Here is a 20,158-nt window from a genome sequence, read left to right as displayed (position 1 = left end):
ACACCAAATTCACTTCATAAAACTGCAGAATGTCAGTGCTGCAAGGTTACATAGATGACAAAAAGGCTCCACTCATTTACACTTCCTCATTTTAGACTTGATGAAACAGTCCCAGAATGTGAAATCATGTGCCCAATGTCAGAGGGTGATGGAGGAGCAGCTCTGGGACTTGAACTCTGAATCTTGGTCTGATGTCCTTTAATGATACTATTTGGCTTTTGATAATTTTTTGAGAATATACCAGACTGCCCTAGGGCAAGCAATACTGTAAAGCTTTATTGGGAGGTCACAAAAGGTGGTGGAAGCAGAAGACCTTGCTTCTTCTAATAAAGACCTCTAAATCCCATTTGGGTCTTTATTAACCATGTGATCTTGAAAGTTATTTAACATTTCTGAACCTTGATTAAATTACCTTCTAATAGAGTGCTGTCTAATAGATACGTAATGTGGACCACATTTCAATAAGTAAAAAGAAACAGGAAATCAGTTTAATAATATATTTTACTTAACCCAGATTATCCAAAATATTATTTCCTATCTGTAATCAATGTAAAATTATTAATGAGCTACAATTCTTTTTTATTTTTTTGCCCTAAGCCTTTGCAATCTATGGCCCTATTTTTGTCTTACAACACATCTCAGTTTGAACTAGCTGTGTTTCAAGTGTTCAGTAGCCACATGTGTGTACCGTGTGCTGTAAATATAGTACAGTGTAGAAGCTTAGAATGTCAGGGAAAAGCTCGTAGGGATCATCCAATGAGTCATAGACTATAGATTCACAGGCTGAATTGCAGTCCATGGCCCCATTTTGTTTGGTTTCTAGTAAAACATTTTTGAGCATGAATACTTGTTAGGCAAGCACATGCCCTCTGGTTTGCCACAGTTGCCTACCTGTCTCACTTGTTACCCGTCTCATTGTCTGTTCTTCCAGACCAATCGCCTTCCAATTTTTAGCTGGTGAAACTAAGGCTTGGAGAGGAAGTGATTTGTCCAAGGTCAATAGCTGGTTAGCAGATCCAGGAATAGCAGCCCGAGTCACTTGACTCTGAATTTGCTCTCTCTCTGTTAAACCACAATGTCAGTCAGTTGCATCCCTACCTGTATCACAAGACTGCTGTGAGGTTCAGATGAGCCGAAGTACCATACAGATGTGATGTGGCAGCATTATATTTTCTCCTGGACAGGGCATGTACTGAAATAATCTTATGTTTAAGAAGTTTAAGCTTAAATAATATGTCTTTTAACCTGTTATTTTGAAAAGTGTATTTTTTTCCTGACAAAGGGCAATGCATATGCTTTTTAAAATATAGAAATAAACATATATCTTGCACATGGTAGATATTGGATAAATATTTGTTGAATGAATTAATGAAAAATAAACTCACATTCCTATTCTTTAATAAACTACTAAGGACATTTGGCTTTGTTTGCTATTTACAGAATTTAAAAAAATCTTATATGTTACTATGTTACACTTGACTTTTGTATCTTGCTTTGCTCCACTCAACATTGTAGCATAAGAATTATTGTTTCTTTCAACTGACTCGTGTTATTTTCTGTCATTTTGGACTAATGTTCCTTTCTCTCTTTTGTTCCCTTTCTGTTTGTTTTAAGATGCAGGAGAGCTGTATGTTTGGGGAAGCAACAAGCATGGGCAACTGGCTTCCCAGGCTGCTTTCCTTCCTTTGCCCCAGAAAATAGAAGCACACTGTTTTCAGAATGAAAAGGTTACTGCCGTCTGGAGTGGGTGGACACACCTGGTTGCTCAGACAGGTGAGAGAGCAGCAGAGAATTTGTGGTTGGTAAGAGTGGCTGGGGGACAGCTGTCTAAACAGCTATGCATGCTCAGGTCTGAGTAGGTAGGTTTTTATGATGAAAAGCGCTAAGGCTTGGGAAGGGAAGTACCTGGTATCTATCTCTGTAATGAGCCAGATATGTGGCTTTTCCTCTCTGGATCACAGATTTGAACCAAAAAAAGGTAAGGCTGGGCCAGGTTCACCCCTTCTGGCCCTCAGAGCCCATGAGGATTTGTGAGGAAGAACCCATTGCAGCCAGTGTCCCCCAGGTGGCTGGGAGTTGTCTTTGCCTTGACATAGCTGAAGAGACGATTCTGTTCACATTTCCACCTGCATCTAAATTAAGGGTCTCAGAAATTGTTAAGTTAAAGATCAAGATTGATGCAGGAGCATTATTTTGAAAGATAAGCTGGCATGGGATTTTGATTTAATTTTTTAAAGCTCTATTAGTTTTTTAATTTAAAATTTTATTAATCCTAACAAATACTGTATATCAATTCAGACATCCTATATATTCCCTCAGATGTTACCAGTTGTTCCCTGCCGTCCAGCTTTTGGCATCCTTATCTTTCCTTGAGTCCTCATTTATCTCTCCTCTCTTCCTTGGGGCAGTTCTTCTTTCCTCGTCCTCATATTCATGACTTTGTTCTTGGGGTTTGTTTTTTCCTGGCCTCTCCTTTTCCCTGCCTTCCTAGAGCTCCTGCTGACTTACGCACAGTTTCCCAGACAGGTTGTTTATAATTCTTAAGATCTGTGGTCATGGCAAGGCCTTCTGGGCTTGGTACCTACACACAGATCTCTAGACTCCCAAATACCTAGTGACTGTTGTTCTTGTACTTTCTGTTTTTTTAATTTTTTAGGTCAGCTTTAGTTACCCTGGGTAAGTCATACATACTACACATTTGAACACACATGTAGAGCCTTATGAGTATTTATATCTATGATGCTTCTAATTGGTCTTTTAAAAAAATTTCTCATGATCATTTTGGAACAGAGGCCTGTGCAACAAAGGTATATAATAAACTTTCCGTATTCACCACTTCAGAGGGTGCTGTAAGGAAAGTGTGTCTTCATTTGGAACAAAATCGTGATTTTCCTCATATAGGTTCAGACTGCTTGAAGATTGGGACCATCTACAGAAATTTTTCTTAAAGAGACTCACTGAACATGGTAGCTACTTATTTGTATAATTGTTAATATCTGTCTTTTCCTCCAGTGGGCTCTGTGAGGGAAGGCACCGTTTTAGTCTTGTTCACTTTGCATCTCTGCTGCCCAGCAGATAATGTATTCATTTCCTGCATTTAACTATTTCTAGTTAAAAGAGACTAAATACATTCAAATGCATATGGCTGAGGATTTCTGACTCCTTTCCTTGGCCCTCACTGGCTCATGAACAGAAGGCTTCATTTGGTTTGTTTCTTTGGATTCAAGAGTCCAACCAAATCAGTTATTTTTTTATTGGAAACCCACTAAGTCTTGGAGAAAAAGGAGAAAAGACATGAACCATGCCCTCCCACTAGAATGTGTAGACAGGCTTATGTCTCAGAATGTAGAGATGGAAGGCTACCATCCATCTGTCCATCCATCCATCATGCAAATGGTGAGGAACTGTTTATGTACCATGTATTGTACTAGATATAAATCCTGCCCTCAAGAAGCCCACTGTACACTAAGGGAGACAGACCTGTTACCAAATTTCAGTACGTTTTAGTATGAGATGTGCAACAATAGAGCTAAGTACAGCAGAGGTAGCATAGAAACTAGCAGTCATGTGAGTAATTGGGTGTTTACAGGTAGGTGTTTCATGGTTAGTCAGTCTTCGAAGAATTGCAGTGCAGTAAAATACACTTACTACCAAATGGTGGTGAGTTTGGTTGAGTCTGTCAGTAAACCCTTTAGCTAGTTAGGTACCTGACAGATGAAAGACATGAAAATTCTGCTTCTTTGGGTCTAGCTCTGAGACATTGCAACTGATGTTGATTTCCATGGCTGGGCCAACAGCCCAGCCATCGGGGTGGGAGGTTGGCACCCACGTCCCTGACACTGTCTGAGTCACCCCAGCTGCTCTAGAGCTCAGCTTCAGGTCTCCACCTTCACTTGAGAGTGTGATTTTTTGGTAATGTTTCAGCTGTTTAATTAACTTGTTACTTCAGATCTCTTGTTTATGTACTTTGTCACTTTCCCCTTTCTCCTGAGTCCAGAATGGACTCATTATAAGCTGGGATGTTTGAGTGTACTGGTTGTTGTACTGTATTTTGGTTCAGTGGGAGTCCTGCTATTTGGTTCACCAATTTTGTGTTCCTTTTAGCAGCTGTGGAAGCCTTTGCTCTGACCCAGTGTCATTGAGAAGAAACACCCAGAGCTTGCAGTTTAATCAGACTCAGCTGCTCATATTAGTGGGAACAAAATTTGCTCTCAGGGTCAGAAACAGCTCATTAGTGGAACAAGGAGTTATTTGACTCCATTTGTTTTACAAACTCCAGAGTGAATTGTTCCCGGGGCCTACCTGCAGCCACATCAGCACAGACACTGCTGTCAGTCTCCTGCTGGAAGGCATTCATGGTGTGATACTGATGAACAGAAGAGTTGATGCACATTGACCACATACCTGTCCAGTAAGATGGAATGGGAAAGGGAAGGGTTAGAATGAGAGGAATGGAGTGGACTTGGCTTTTTTCCTTCTCCATAGTCCCTTTGTCTTGCCTGAGGGTGTCAGTCCTGGGCAAGTTCACCATAGATTTGGTGAGACCGAGAAATGACAATGGAACATTTGTTCTTGGCGTAAAAGGTTTATACCTGGCTTTATTCTCCCAGTGGCAGGTCGAGCACTAGAATCAAGTCTTCATCCAGCAGTCTCAGTCTGTAATCCACCTCCATCTCTGCCTCTGCCCAGAGCACTGGTGAAACACCTACCTGTAAACACCCAATTACTCACATGACTGCTAGTTTCTATGCTACCTCTGCTGTACTTAGCTCTATTGTTGCACATCTCATACTAAAACGTACTGAAATTTGGTAACAGGTCTGTCTCCCTTAGTGTACAGTGGGCTTCTTGAGGGCAGGATTTATATCTAGTACAATACATGGTACATAAACAGTTCCTCACCATTTGCAGAGCAATAACAGCTCATTGTCTGTATGTGTGGAAGCAGTAGCCTAGCAGGAGGCCAGTTACATCATCAAATAGGTTAGGGTCAGAGGATCCTGGCCATAGGAACTTCTATTCTCCCCACATTCTAGACCGGTGATTCTCAGCCACAGGCAGTTTTGTCACCCAGGGAACATTTGCAAGGTCTGGAGACGTACTTGGTTGGCACAGCTGTGGGTGCTACTAGCATGTTGTTGGTGGAGGCCAAGGATGCCGCCAAACATGCTACACTGCAAGGGCGTGCCCCCAGCGACAATTAAATGCCCAGCCTGGACTGAGAAATGCTGCCCAAGCCCGACATCTCCAGTGGTAGGAGCGTGGCTAGGGCAGTTCCCATGGTATCAGGATAACTTTAGTTCGTCTGTATGGGAATCTGGGATGCAGTCACCACCCTCCCCCTTCAGGAGTCTGGTGCCTGCCTGCAGTGTTTGTGGTGGAAAAATACTTCTCTCTGTTAGTCAGAGGCACTTGGAAAGAGTCCAAGAGAACCTGTTCTAATCTGGGAAAACTGGCAAAGATACCTGTGTCTCAGGCTGGTGGAGCTGCATTCTAGAAACCTTTCCCAAGCTGCTTAATGTCCCTGATCATTGTTCTCAGGAACTTCATGGGACTCCTGGGTGACTTTATCCAGGCTCAGTGACCTGCAGCTGTCTCATCTGAGATTCATGGTTTCCTGGCCTGTGGTGCTTCCAGTAAGAGCTGGATGGCAGATCTGGGTGCCTTCCTAGTTTGGTGACCTTGGTTAAATAAGTTGCTTTACCTGTCTAGACTTCAATTTCCTCATCTCTCAAACAGGATATTAAAACCTGCCTGCATTCTTCATAGGGCTGCTATGAGGTTCAAATGAATGAATCTGTGTGAAAGATCCCAGCTAATTGTAAAATGCTGTACATACGTAAGTGAGGGGTGCCTGAAGTTGGGATATGTGAGTGTATTAAGGAGTTAGCAGATGCTTCTAGAAAGACTTTTGTTTCAGCAGGGTCTGTGCAGAGCTTGAGACTTCCCATCTTCTCCCCTGAAGGCTCATAAGCTGGCCAGGGATGTGATGCTCCATATCCAATTCTGATGGGGAAACTTCCTAGTCTTTCACTTACATGCATCCAGCAAGTGGCTGTTTTATGTTATCAACAGTTTGATCTTCATGGCCTAATAGGTAATTTTCCTTACTAAAAATCTCTGATCACACTGTTGTTCCTTCATGGTACCCCATCCCAATTTGCATTTGTATACATCTAGTTGTATTCTAATTTGTTTCATGTCTAGACTGTAATTTTCCTGACAGCAGTGCCTGTTTTGTTCCTGGCTGTACCTCAGCACCTGGCACAGGCCTGGCACATAGATGTTAAGTAACTAACTGCTGAATAAATGAGTAAATGGCGAGGAAGAGAGAGAAACATGGGCTTTGAAGTCAGATAGGCCTAGGTTTGAATCTCATCATCTCTGTCAGCTTCCTGATTGTGTGGCTGTGGGCAGCTCCACCTCTCTCCATCTCCACTGTCTCCACTGTAGTTCAGGCCACTGTCACCTCTTGCCTGGATCCTGCAGTGGCCTCTGACTGTTGTCCTTACCTTCCCACATGCACTCCCCTTTTCTCTCCAATGTGTTCTCCATACCTCTGCTCGGAGGTCTTTTCAAACCCACTGTGTTACATTCCAAAGGCTTCCCATTGTTCTTACAATAAAAACATAATCCTTAGTGTATACGAACATAATCCTGCAAGGCCCCTTGTGGTCTGCCTTCTGCCTGCCTCTCCAGTCCCATTTCTTATCATGTAGCTCTATCTCTGGCTGATCTCTGCTTGAATTTTACTTGGTCCCTTCAATGCATCATGCATTTCCCACCATAGTGTATAGTGTATAGTGTATAGTATACAGTGCCTTTGCACCTGATGTTCCCTCTCTTTGGCACACTTATCCCTGTACTCCTCCTTCATTTTAACTAAGTTACATCCTTTTTTTTTTTTTAGACCTCAACTTGGTCATCACTTCCTCAGGCCTTCCCTTGACATTCCTGACCAATCACTTTTCCTTTTTATCTGTTCTCATAGCAATACCACCTCTCCTTTGTGCTATTTTTTTTTTTTCTGTAGGATTCTTTGACTAGTTCCCCCTCCCACTAAACTGTAAGCTCTATGAAGGCAGCAGCCATGCTTGTTTTGCTCAGCATTGTATCCTCAGTGCTCAGCAAAGTACTTGGCACATGTGAGATAGGTACTTAATACATGTCAGACAAACGAACAGACCTGACTCCTCTGAACTTAGTTCCTCATTAGGGAAATGGGAAATATTGCTGACCTTGTATGAGCATTAAATGAAACGATGTATTAAAGCTTCCAGCATCCTGCACAGGGCTGGGCTTGTGTCAGTTCAGGACATAGTAGCTTCCTCTGGCATGGAAAACTCTGGAAGTCAGATGCCCCATATCTTCTCTGTCCAGCAGAGGTCTCTGTAGGGCTGGATAGGAATGTTTCTGGATAATTAATTGGTTGATTCAAGACTCTTCTGGACAGTGCAGGAAAGATCACTGCTTACAAATGCTAAGTGCTGGTTGCTGGTGATTTATTTGAATATTGAGGGGAATGATTTACACAAGATCCAGACATCGTGGAGTTGGTCAGAATGTCTAGAGTCCAGTTGCTTTCAGGACACTGGAAGTTTTCCCTGAGCCATGCAGGATCCCAAAGTAGCCTTGTGGTCTTAGGCTGTGGATTGAAAAAGTGGACTCAAATACAGAGGTCTTGACAATCTTCACTTTCTTCAGTGTTACCTAAGAAAGTCCTGGAGTCTGAAGTTTTAGAGAATCAGAGATGGAAGAAGAATCTTTCTCACGTTGCAAATGTGAAAACTGAAATGAAGAAAGAAAGTGACTTATGGCAGCATTTAAGCTAGAAATCCAATTCTACATTTCTGTAAAATTTTTTTCCTCTGGGTTCTTGGTTTTAGTTGAGATATTTCTTATTCTTTTGTTTTTCTAAAGTGGGAGAATTGCATGGCACATGTGGAAGAGACCAACTCTTAGCCCTCTTCTTTCTTCAAGTGTCACAGACCAAGAAATATTTTACTGCATTGATGTCTAAGCATTAGTGAAATCCAAACCCATCCATCGATTCACACTAAACTAAGTTTATAAATATACCTAATGCTGATTTTTCTGTTTTGGGGCCAAGATCCTTTCTAGAGTAGGGTGACAGTGTATATTACTCCATCTTTCCTGGGACCATATATCATGAAACCTCAACTGAGTTCAGGGAGATTCTGACCTCATGGGCTCTATTTAAAGCAGGTGCTTCAGAACTTTAAAAACCCAATGGTTGAAAGTCAAATGGAGCCCAAAGGACTATTTTGAAATGAATAGTTTTTGCTTGTTATTAAAGTCATTAGTGTTTATCATAGAATTCTTAGAATGTCAGGAATGGATGAGAATTGGGCTTATCTGGCCAGGCTTCCTCAGTTCAGAGATAGGGAAACCGAGGCCTGCCAAAGGGGAAGCACAGGGCATGAGTGAAGGAACTAGGACAGAGTTCAGGTCTCCTGGTTCCCAGCCCAGTGCTCTTCCTACTTGTCACATTCTTTCCAGAGGTAATGAGGAAGTGTGGATGACTTAACTAATCAAACCCAGGGACCTGAACTAGGAATACTAGTCCTTCTCTACATGTAGTTCTGCTCCAAGAAAACACTGATTCTTACCTGAATTGTGTAGCCATAGATTCCCTTAATGGCGTTGTGCACGGAATAGAAACTGGAGATGGTGCCCCAGGGGTGAGGGTCCGGAGGCCAGTCCAGGATTCATAGAAGCAGCTGCATTTCCATTTATGAGAATACCACAGCAATCCTACCTCTCATGGGCCACTTTTATCACTATAAGGTGCTTTCACATGCATTTTCTCATGTGAAGTTGGCAAGATGGGGGTTATTAGACCTGCTTCACAGACAAGTCCCTAACTGGTTAACTGCTTCACCCTTGTTCACATAGACGGGCAGAGCAAAAACTGGAACCTGGTCTTTTGTCCCCACGCTTGCTACTCAAATACCAAGTTGTACATATCTCAGAAAGCTCTAACTCATTAACTAAACTTTTACTCTTCAAAGAAGCATCTTCCTCCAACTTTTGCCAGTGATTCTCCCAAGCAATAAGGAAGGACATTCTTAGTTCCCCTTAATCCTTCAGCAGGTGTTTGTGGAATGCTTACCTATATGTATAGAACACTATGCTACAGAATACAGGGGGCTATCAAATTCAGAAGTACCTTCAGGAAGCTTATAGTTGGATGAATAAATGAAATATTTAGCAGAAGAATAAAAAAATGTTGGCAAAGAGCCAGAGGGTGGACCAGACACCGAAGACTCCAGGGCTTTGGGGGAAGGAGAGGTCACTGTGGTCAAGGGTGGTAGGGAAAGGTGTGAAATCCTTTAGGAAGGTCACATTGTAATGGGTGGAGAGTTTGGAACTTGATTCTATTGCTTTCTTTTTGTGTTCTGGCACACTGGACAATTCTCTGGTCTCCTTTTTCCCATCTGGGCAATAGGAGGTTGTGGATGTAGTGATCTCGAAGGGCCATTCCAGCTCTGAAATTCCATCCTATAGAAAGATAAAACTGGCCTAAGGAAATAATTATGGATGTGCTAGAAGATTAAGTATAATGTAATTCATTGCAGCCTAACTTATAATGATAAGAAATGCGTGGAAACAAATGAAATTGTAGGAGGATTGATGAAATAAATTGTGGTACAACTGTATGTTGGAATATATAGCCATTAAAAAGAATGTTTTAGAAGGATATTTAATGACAGGGTAATATGTTCATCATGTAGGAAGTAGAAAGAGTAGATTACAATAAGTTACTATAGTATAACTTCTAATTTTTTTTTAATAAGATGTTTCCATAGAAAAAACTAGAAGGAAATATGCCAGAATATTATCTCTGATTGGTGGGATTATGAGTGAATTTTATTTTCTTTTATATTTATGTGCTGATATGTAATTTGCAGTCCGATTATATCCTCCGTAAATGTTAATGAATGAAATTTCTTGCCCCTCAGTGGGAACCAGCCCCTTTGCCACCCATTCCTGCGTGTATGTCCTTCACAAGTCTTTTCCACCGACTTCAGTTGAGAGGTTGCATGGAAGAGAGGCAAGAGATTCTAGAATGAGGCAGGAAGGTGAGGATCTAATTTTGACCCAGTCATGAGTCAGCTTTGTGAACTTGGGCAAGTCCTTTCTGACCATCCCTGAGCCTTGGTTTCCTCATCTGAAGAGGAGAGTTAGAGGTCACAAAAGGTTCTTTGAGCTCCAAGAAGTACTTGTTCCTAAAGATGGGGAATTTCTCCACTGCCGTGGAACTTGCTTGGAGGCCTCACTAGTTCCTTAAGCCCGGTGTCCTTGCTTTCTCCCCTGTTCCTCTATACCTGGTGCAAGCCAGTTTCTCCTCTTCAGAGTCAGGGCAGGATTGGATAATTACTGCTAGGGCTTGGAGCTGGGAGAGTGTAGTGACTGCACTAAATCACTAGAGGGAAGCATTGCGATTCCCCCTTTCCCACTATCCTCCGCACTGCTGGTGAAGAGAAGCTCTGATTTGCCTTGATTTGGTTTCAAATTCTAGAATTTTAGAATTAAAAAGACTTCGAAGATTATCCAGTAGAACCCCATTATGCTGCAGATGTGAGAATAATAGAGGCCAGAAAAGGCAAGTGACCTACTTAAAGTCATGCAGTGTTTTCTTAGGGTCTGCGCTATAGGTTTTAGAAGAAGGCTGCAGATAGAACCAGAGTGTGGCCAGTGGGGTCCACAGGGTGGACAGTTCCCCTGATTGCACAGGGTCTGCCTGTATACACCGTTACTGAGCATCTCTGGTCAGGTGCTGGAGATAGAGAAAAAGGTAAACCTCTACCTTGAGGAGCTTGTGTCTAGTGGGGGAAGCACATGCAGACACATGATGCTACCCCATTGTGTCTTCCTCACCCTTGGTGGCCTGCCTCGTCTAGGACCCAGGCTGTGGTGGTGGCTTAGAGGCTGGTTTGTGAAGACCTGTAGATGTCCTTGTGAATGATGCCCTCCAAGGTTAGGAGTTATGACGGCACCCACCTTCCATTTACTTCCTGTGAATTTCTGCGAGCAGTACTCACATGTTCACATGTCCTGTCTTAGCGTCTCTTGAGGTTTATGAGGACTCCTGACAGTTTGTTTCCCAGCTTCCAAAAGCTTTGTTTCCTTGGCTCTGGGCTACCTTATTTTTTGTTTCCAGGGTGCCCACCACCTGTAAGCATTGTGGGAAAGTGGGGTTGTGTGCTGGCCTGAGAGCCAGGCAGCTAAGTGACCTCGGGCAAGTTACTTTCTCTTATTGGGTAGGGAGGTCAGCTCCTAGCTGCAGTGTGTCATCTCTGCTAGAGAGATGGAGTTGTGGTGTTAGTTTTGGTCTTGTGTTTGGCAATGAATACCCATCGATCTGTGGTCCAGAGAAGTGCAGTTTGTGTCCAGCTGAAGCAGAAGCAAGATTTACCCTTTGAAGTAGTTGCATTTGAATAGGGGCTTGCGGAGGCCCTGGCCAAAGCCAAGTTCAACTGTATCTGGAGCGCCACCAGATGGCAGCAGTGGGCAGGCAGATAGTCTTGTAGGTGAGGCAGGTAGGGCCAGAGTCAGAATTAGCAAGGTCAAGGCTGAAAGGACCCCCCTGAGGTCACCCAGGCCTCCCCCTCTTTTCATGGATGGGAGAACTCAGGTTCAGAGAGGGAGGGGGGAGCTCACCATGAGATACTACCTGATTATCTCCTCTATCCAGCTGCTCCACAGGGGCTGGGCCCTGGACAGTGAGCCAGAGGTGAGAAGGGAAGGGGCAGCAGTTAGCTGTGGGCCTTGATCCTGGCTGCTTCTCCTCTGGTGCTAAAGATTTCTACCCTCCCACCTACAATAAGGGCAATGTCCGGAGTCTTTTCTGCTCCCTCCTGTCTGCCCAGTTCTCCTCAGGGTTGGGGCCCTCCCGTCAGGCTGTACTCTGATGGGTCTTCATCCAGGGCCATCTTCCAACCCCCATACCTAACAGATGGGCAGGCCCAGTGCCTTGCCAGAGGCACACTGCAGTAAGACCCAAGTTAGTTGAATTTTTAAAAAGTTTTTTTTAGTTACCAGGGAGTTCAGAGTAGGGTGGGGAACCAATCTTTGCCAAGCACTTACCATGTACTTTATGCTGGCCTGGTGTTGCCACTTACATACTCCTCAGTGCCCTGTGAGGTAGGGGGTCATTTCTCTTGAACTCCATGGAGGAAGTTGAGGCTCAGAGAGGCTGAGTGGCTGTCTAAAGTAACACAGCTAGTTAGGCAAAGCAGACTCTTGAACCGTACTCCACTTGGTGTCAGAGGTCACATTCTTTTCATTTCAGCATGCTACCCTACCACCCCGCATCCCCTACCCCAAAGTGACTGCACTGGAAATGTCACAGGTAACTGACTCCCAGGCTTTAGAGCAGGGAAAAATAAACGTTTTTCTCTCTTCCCTGGAGTGGTGGTAATGATTGCAGGAGGAGGCCTTAGAAGCAGTACAGGGCAGGCATTATGGAGCTGTGGGGGGGGGAGTGTACAGCATTCTGAGGGGAGGTTGAGTACCTTCTTCTCTGTGCCTGTGCATGGGCGTTCCCTCTGCCAGGAGTGCTCGTATCTCTGATTCCCATGACACTATTGCCACATTTCCAGCACTTTCTGCCCAGCTGTCACCTGTCATAGAGGCCCTCCCTGTCCACCTCATTGCAGGTAGCCACTACTATCCCTCAAGCACACTATTCCCTGTCCTGCTTTATTTTTCACTGTAGCAGTTTTTACTGCCTGAAACCATAGTGTCGTTATTTGCAGGCCCCAAGGGGTTAGGGCCTTGGGCTGTTTCATTCCCTGCTGGGTGGCCCCTGGCAAGGAGGAAAGGCCTGCGAGTGTTAATGGTGGGGAATGGCTGCAGCTCCTGGATGTGGAGGCTGTGCCCTGGACAACGGTTGTGCTCAGGAGACCAGTCTGTGGCCCTCCCTCTTCCCACCTTCTTGGAAAAGCCCAGGGCCAGAGAGCCTCAGCAACCTTAAGTGATGGCAGTGCTGGTGCCCCAGGGTTTTTGGGCCAGCTTTGCCCCTGCATGGCTGCAAGGCCCTGCCTTGGGTGCTCGGCTTCCCCATGTGTCCACGGTGGGGATGGGGGAGCATCAGCCATGCTGCGAGCTCACCAGATGGTTCTGGGAAGGGCTCAGAGGTCCATGGCAGAGGGCCCAGTTTCCATTCAAGGAAGATTCCTCCTTTGCTGGTGGGGATTGATTTGCTCCAGGAGCTCTCTAAAAATGAGCATTAAGTGACCAGCCTGTAATTTTGCCATCATTTTTAGGTTCTTGACGGATGGCACGGTCCTTGCCCTTTCTCAGTGGGGGCCTAGCCTGTCTCAGGGGAGCTCTCAGTAATCATAGTGACAGCCAGTGCCTCCAGGTGCTCTCGGAGATGTGCCAAGGTGAAAGTAGCCAATTTTGAGGAATCTTGGATCAGCTTTTTTCTAATCTGAGAGTGACTTTTTACCTTAGGAGGAAATCTGATGTGGCCAAAAGAGCCCTAAAGAGCTAGGTTCAAGTTCCAAGTTGCTGCTTGTTGGCTGTATGATCTTGGGTAAGTCATTTAACCTCTTTGGATCTGACTTTCCATATCTGCTAAATAAGAACCATAACCCTTAATTTGTCTGCCTCATGGGCTTATGTCATTTACTCAGTCCTTCTTTTTTTCTTCATTTACTCAGTAAATATTTGTTGAATAGGTAGAGAGGAGGGAAGGGCCTTGCAGGTAGAAGAAGTACTGGAAACAAAGGGGTAGAAGTGGGAAGCGCACCCTGGCTAGTTTGCTTATCATGAGGCCAGATAGAATCAGAGGACTGGAGCCATTCAAGTGTAATAGGCATGGGTCCTTATTCAGGCTTCACTGTGTGGGCAGTGGAGGGAGCAGCTGAAGGTCTCTATTTGGAGCTGTGATAAACATGAACAATGAAGGAAAGGCCCTGCCTGCCTCAAGGTGGCTTTTAAAGGCTCCCTTATAAAGGAGGAGGCCTCATGCATACTTTCTGCTTTAGGGCTCATCTCTGGGGCTGATTTTTAGATACTTTGGATAGTCAGAGGGTCCCTCTCCCCCATGAGCCGGATAACTGTTAGAATGGACAAGTTTGGTAGGGACTGGAGTTGTCTGGTTCATTGGTCTGCCCTCTGGGGAGCTGTCTCAGGCCTCTGGAAGATCATTTAGGAAGCCATCATGTTGCCTTCTGTCTGGAAGTGTTTCTTAAGGGCCTAATGATGAGCAGCTTTGAGGCTTCTTGCACACCTCCCCAAGGAGAGGAGGTGTGTGGAGAAGGGTTACTCACATTTATAAAGGAGGCACCATGTGCCAACCCTCTTGCCAGGGCTTTACAAAATCATCTTTAATCCTTACACAAAGTTTGCCGAGTAAGGCTCACTCCCATTTTACATGTGAGGAAACTGAAGGGAGCTCAAGAGACATGGGCTCACCCCACCTGGTCCTGCGGCCTCACTGTGCTCAGTGTGACGTGCAGGTCAGCAGCCTCACCTTTCAACCTGAGGGTGTGGTGAGGACCAAGTAAGGTCCCGGTGTGAACGCACTCTGTAAATTGGACATTAATCTGTATCGGTAGTACTACTGCTTCCCGGTGAAATTACTTGAGATTTGCTTGGATCTTTCTGCCTGGGTGATAGAAGGTTCTAACCTTTGGTTTTTCCTTTTGTTCACATTCCTCTGGCCAGCCCCAGAGACAGTGGCTCCACTCACCACTGCTCTCCTTTAAGCCCACAAATATTAAGGTATTGTGCTTGTTTATTTTTTTAAATTAACCCTGTAGTACAAAATATCAAAGTAAGCTTACTTTTTTGCCATTTTAGTGAAAACAATAATAAGTCATGAAATGTTAATGCTAGATGGGGCTTATCTCACTCTTGAAATTTAAGAAAACAGAAGCCCAGGAATATGGCTCCACAGCTACTGGATGCAGAGGCGGGGTTAGAACCCAGTGGGTCCCTTGCTTGGGACTCCACTGCCCCACATCGCCCCTCTGAAGAGACTTCAAGTGTGCTGTCTCCTTTATGGAGAAAAAATCCAGTTTAATAAATTGCATTACACCAGTCCCTTTATGTAACAGGGCTGTTTCCGGGTCCTGGCAGATGGTCCGGAGTAACAGTGCTTTGCTGATTTGGTTGGAGCTGATCCTGTGAAAGGAAAAATCCTGTGTAGCAGGTGCCTTTCTCAGTCCCTGGCCATGGAAAAGTCGGCCTCTCCAAGGAAGACACTGTAGCTCTGGCACCTCCCGTCTCTGGCATGAGTACAGGTGAATACCATGGGAGGTAGTCTTAAACCTTGTCAGGTTTTCACAAAAGGTGACATTGGTGACTTGGGGTTTCTTGGCAGGTGGGGTGCTGGTAAAGAGTGTTTCTTCTGGTGCCTGAGGGACAGATGGGAACAGGGAGCAGAGTGGGAGGGGAATTAGCAGCTCTGGAAGGCAAAGACAGGCTGTCCCCCATGAATCTGGCCTGCTGGCCCTTTCCACCATGAGGCCATGTACCTTGAGATGAGCAATTTGAATATAAGTGCCCTGCTTGTCACACCACCCGGCAGCCTTGACAGTGGATTTTGATTCCAAGCCTTCTCCAGCCCTTTACATTAAAATGAGTGGGTTTCAAGTCTCCTGAGTATCTTCCCTTTGCTGATGGGCGCTTACTCATAACGGGTCCTCTTCAGCGGCCTCCTTTGGCAATGCTTGTTACTGCCACTGCTTGATGCAAGTGACAAATCCCCAAACTGTTGATGGTGGGATGGGTGTCACTTCCATGACTCTTCCTGACCTTGCCTTGCTTGCAGGGTCCTCACATGCAGGGGAGGCAGAGTGCTCCCCTGTCTGCGAGTGCAGCTCTATTGGGATCCCGCCTCTCATGAGGAATCTGGGGGAGTTTCCAGGGGTGGGGTCAGAGGAAATTTGAGAGGGCCCATCCCAAGTCATGTCCCAAGACCTTCTCACTGCTTGACTACAGACTGGCATCCCAGGATAGGCTCCCTCCCCTCTTTGCTCCTGCCCTTGGGAGAATTATTTGCCTACTGAGGTTGGAGGCAGCCTTCATCTCCTGTTTGAAGTAATAATCTGGGCCTCCCATTAACTGAAAGCCAGTTTGTCTTTGGAAGCCAAGGATGCAGAGAGTATTTCTGCGGGGTTTTGGAATCTCTTGGGGTTTCAGAGATGGGACATGGGCTTCCTTACATAACAATTTCAATACCATGGTGAGCTTTGCAGGATTTGCTGGCCCCAGTTTTTGGTTTGTCTCTGTGTCTTGGGGCTCCTGCAGGGCCTCGGGGCAGTCTGCAGGGGGCGCTGTGTTCCCAGCCTGGTGCTGGGATTTTACGGAAGTAACTCAACCATTCCTCTCTGCAGGCCCAGGCTTGCTCAGAACTGCGGCTTTCCCTCTGCTGTGCTGAATCTCCCAAGTCTCATTCCCAGCTTCAGCCTCCAGCTCGGGTACTATGAGTCATCATCATCAGTGGAAAATGTGGCCTCACCAACAGCTGGGTGCAGTGTTTGGCCTTTTTTTCCTTCTCTTTCTGTAACTTCACCTCTCGATGGAAACTGCTGACGATCTTTTGCAGTGGACAGTAAGTGAAGGTGAAGTCTAAGTCTAAGGATGGCAGTTCTAGACAGAGAGAGGAGAGCCCTGAGGCGATATGGGTAAGGGTGTGTGTCTCCATTACCCAGCCTTGGGCCTTCCAAAAAGCTATCCCAGGGAGCCAGGCAGTGAGGGACCGCATGGACCTCACCTGTCTGTTATTCCCTGCCAAGGAGCCCAGGAAGCCTTTGGTAGTCATCTGGTGCAGGCAGCAATGGAAGCTTTGAGAGGTTGACTGTTCCTTCCCTAAGGAGCTGTGGACAGGATATACTAGAAGTCAGGGTGCCCTGGGTTCTAGTCTTGCTTTGCTTCTAACTCACTATTAGAGTTTGGGTAGGTGTCACTCTCTTTACTGGGCCTCACTTTTCCCAGCTAGAAGCAGATGGCTGGGTTGGAGTGCTCTGAGTTGTTGTGATCATCTGTGAGTCTGAATTGAATAAAGCATTTTGAGCCTTGTTCTCATAATCATCTTGAACATCTGAAACCTATAGTTATTGCACAAGGTAAACAGTGCTTACTGCATAAAGAGAATCACTTAGGTGTGATTCCTGCCCTCTAAGAACTCAGTCTGTCTTCTTCCTTTCCTCTCCCCATGAGGCAGTAGACAGAGTCTAATGGGAAGCAGGAAGCTGGAATTTTGGTTCTGGCTCTACCAAAATGCACTGAGTGTCCTTGGGCAAATTATTCCCCTCCTTTAGCTTCATTTTCATTTTCTCTAAAATCAAGGGGTTAGATTCACTTCTTGACTTCAACCACCTCCCCACCCTCAACCCTGCCCTGTTTTCCTCCTCCCACCCCCCTCTTGAGCCTCCTGCTAGCTTTTCTGCAGGGTGTGATTCTTAGCTGCAGAAGCCCTGGGGTATAGTTTTCCTTCTTGCTGGGAGGGAGAGAAGCAAGATTATTTTTTTAATTATGCAGCCAAGATTAGGCAGCAATCTACATTTTAAAGTGTTATTAATACGAGTCTAAAAGTGTGCAAAGAAGCTTTGGAGTTTGAATATGAAATGAGTTGAGAAACATCTGCCGAGTCACTGGCCTCAATCAGCGATTTTTCTCCAGGTGATGAGTGACTGTTGGTTGTGACTAGCAGCCTGATGTGCTGCTGGGTCCCTGGGGGAGCAGGAAACCCAAGCTTTCAACCAGAGCGACATCTCAGAGCAGGGCTCATGGTCCAGCCTCTTGTGCTGGTTCTTTGCAAACTAGCTTTCAGAAAGAGTGACAGTCATGGAATTGCTAGCACCCCTCTGTAGAATTTGCAAACTGCTTTCATGTTATTGTTTCCTTTACTTAGTCCTGAGAGTGAGGTAGAGCAAGTTTCAGTGCCCTGGCATAACTTGGCTGAGGTCTCTTAGATTTAAGGTTCTCTTTCAAAGGTGGGGTGCTGAAGAGGAAAAACTACAGACAGGAAGTCTTACACCTCCCCTGCCCCCCAACTCTGTCCCCTTTCCCTACTTTATATTCTCTATAGCCTTTAAAGTCATTTGCCAGGGGATGTGTTTTATGTGTCAGTTGTGTTGTATTAGTCACTTGTCTGTCTTTCCCCTAATAGAATGTAAGCTCCATGAAAGAAAGGAATTTTGTCTGTTTTGTCTGCTCTGGCCCCTAGCCCCTGAGACAGGACCTGGCATATACAGGCATACCAAAGAGATATTTCAGGTTCAGTTCCAGACTGCCACAGTAAAGCAAATACATCAATAAAGCCAGTCAGGTGAATCTGTGGTTTCCCAGTGCATGTGAAAGTTATGTTTATAGTATACTGTAGTTTATTAAGTGTAATGGTATTATATCTAAAAAAACCATGCATACCTTAATTAAAAAACACTTCATTGCTAAAAAATGTTAACCATCATCTGAATTTTTAGTGAGTCATAATCACTCATCACAGATCACTGTAACAAATATAATAATAATGAAAAAGTTTGGGATATTGTGAGAATGTAACACAGAGACAGGAAGTGAGCAAATGCTGCTGGAAAAATGACATGAATAGACTTGCTTAATGCAGGGTTGCCGCAAACCTTGAGTTTCTAAAAAACATCTGCAAAGCACAGCAAAGCTAAGTGCAATAAAATGCAATATGCCTGTAGAAAGTGCTCAGTAATGATTTGTGGAATATTGTGAATATCTGGCTCTGCTTCTCAGTCGGTGGGCCTTGGGAGAGTTATTTATTTTGCTCAGTTTTGCTTTTCTTTGGAGAGTTGGGGTGGTCTCTGATATCCTTGGTGGCATATAAAAATTCATGGTAAGAGTGATGCCTGTAAGTCTTCCTTCTTTCAGCAAACACTGAACACCTGCTCTGGGTCAGGCCCTGCACTAGCTGCTGTGAGGCATACAGAGAGAGTAAGAAAGAATCGATGTTTGTCACCCTCAGAGTATGTGATGATTAATTTAATGCTTTAACTTGACTGGGCAATGGGGTGCCTAGATATTTGGTAAACATTCGGAGTATTTCTGTGAGGGTGATTAACATTTACATCGGTCAACTGAGTAAAACAGATTGCCCTCCCTAATGTGGGAGGCCTCATCCAATCACTTGAAGGCTTGTGTAGAACAGAAGGCTGACTCTTCGCCAAATAAGAGAATTCTCCTGCCTGATGGCCTTCTAACTGGAACATTTGCTCTTCCTGCTTGACAACCTTGTAACTGAGACATGGGCTCTGCAAATTTTGGACTTGCCAGCCTTCATAATTATGTGAGCCAATTCCTTATGCATTTATCTATATAGGTCCTGTTCGTTCTGTTTCTCTGGGGAAATTTGACTAGTATAGAGAACAACAAAAGGCATGTTGTCAAATAATCTTACATTTGACGAAGTACAATAAAATGCAGTGTGCATGTAGAAAGTGCTCTTGGAACAGAGGTACCATCACTATGCCAGTGGCTCATTAAGGGAGAAATGATTTGTTCTGACTAGGGGATGATAAGATGCTTTAGGGAGGCAGTGATGTTTGAGCCAGGCTTGGAGGGTGAGAAGAAGTTCTGTAGGTGGAACAGGTAGGCCCACCAGCATTACGGCTAACATGCATTGTGGGGTGGGGCACAGCATGACTCCACTCCCCAAGAGGGAGAAAGTGGAGTGTGCCCTGGACAAAGGGCAGCCATCCATCCAATACTGCAAGAACATAGATATTTGGGGGGAGGGTTTGCATAGAAGGCCAGGGTATTGCTAAACAAAATAGGGCTGGGGCTTCCTGAGGTGCACTCACTTGGCTAGGGAGAAGAACCCATTCCTTCCTGCTTTTGTTTGGGAAGCCCCAACCCTGCGTGGTACAGATAGTCCTGCTGCTGATCTAGGAGCCCCTTAGGGCGCAGTCTGTCTTGACTTCTATCACCAGTGTCCTCAGTTTGACAGCTAATAAAGTCATTGGTGAAAATGGAGTAGTCATGTGGATTGCCTGGCATGTTTTGGGACTCTGATCTTTGCCATATAGACCAAAGATAAAGCTCACTTGGTCACTCACTGGCTAGGCTCTCTCTGTGCCCATAGAACCACACGTGACACCGAACAACTTCCAGAAGTCCTTGAAAATGTTTACTTTTGAAGAGGCAGGGTGAC

At 45.0% G+C, this 20,158-nt stretch overlaps 1 protein-coding gene across 1 annotated transcript in view; it reads left to right on the top strand.

The window, feature by feature from the left end:
- SERGEF (secretion regulating guanine nucleotide exchange factor) overlaps positions 1 to 20,158 on the top strand; it is a 238,778-nt gene that overhangs the window by 21,479 nt on the left and 197,141 nt on the right. The window contains 1 exon segment of the mRNA XM_036888140.2: positions 1,615 to 1,773. Coding sequence (XP_036744035.2) covers positions 1,615 to 1,773 — 159 coding nt within the window.

This window comes from Manis pentadactyla, chromosome 9, assembly GCF_030020395.1.
Source record: "Manis pentadactyla isolate mManPen7 chromosome 9, mManPen7.hap1, whole genome shotgun sequence".
NCBI lineage: Eukaryota > Metazoa > Chordata > Mammalia > Pholidota > Manidae > Manis > Manis pentadactyla.
This window is presented reverse-complemented; position numbering and strand designations above follow the sequence as displayed.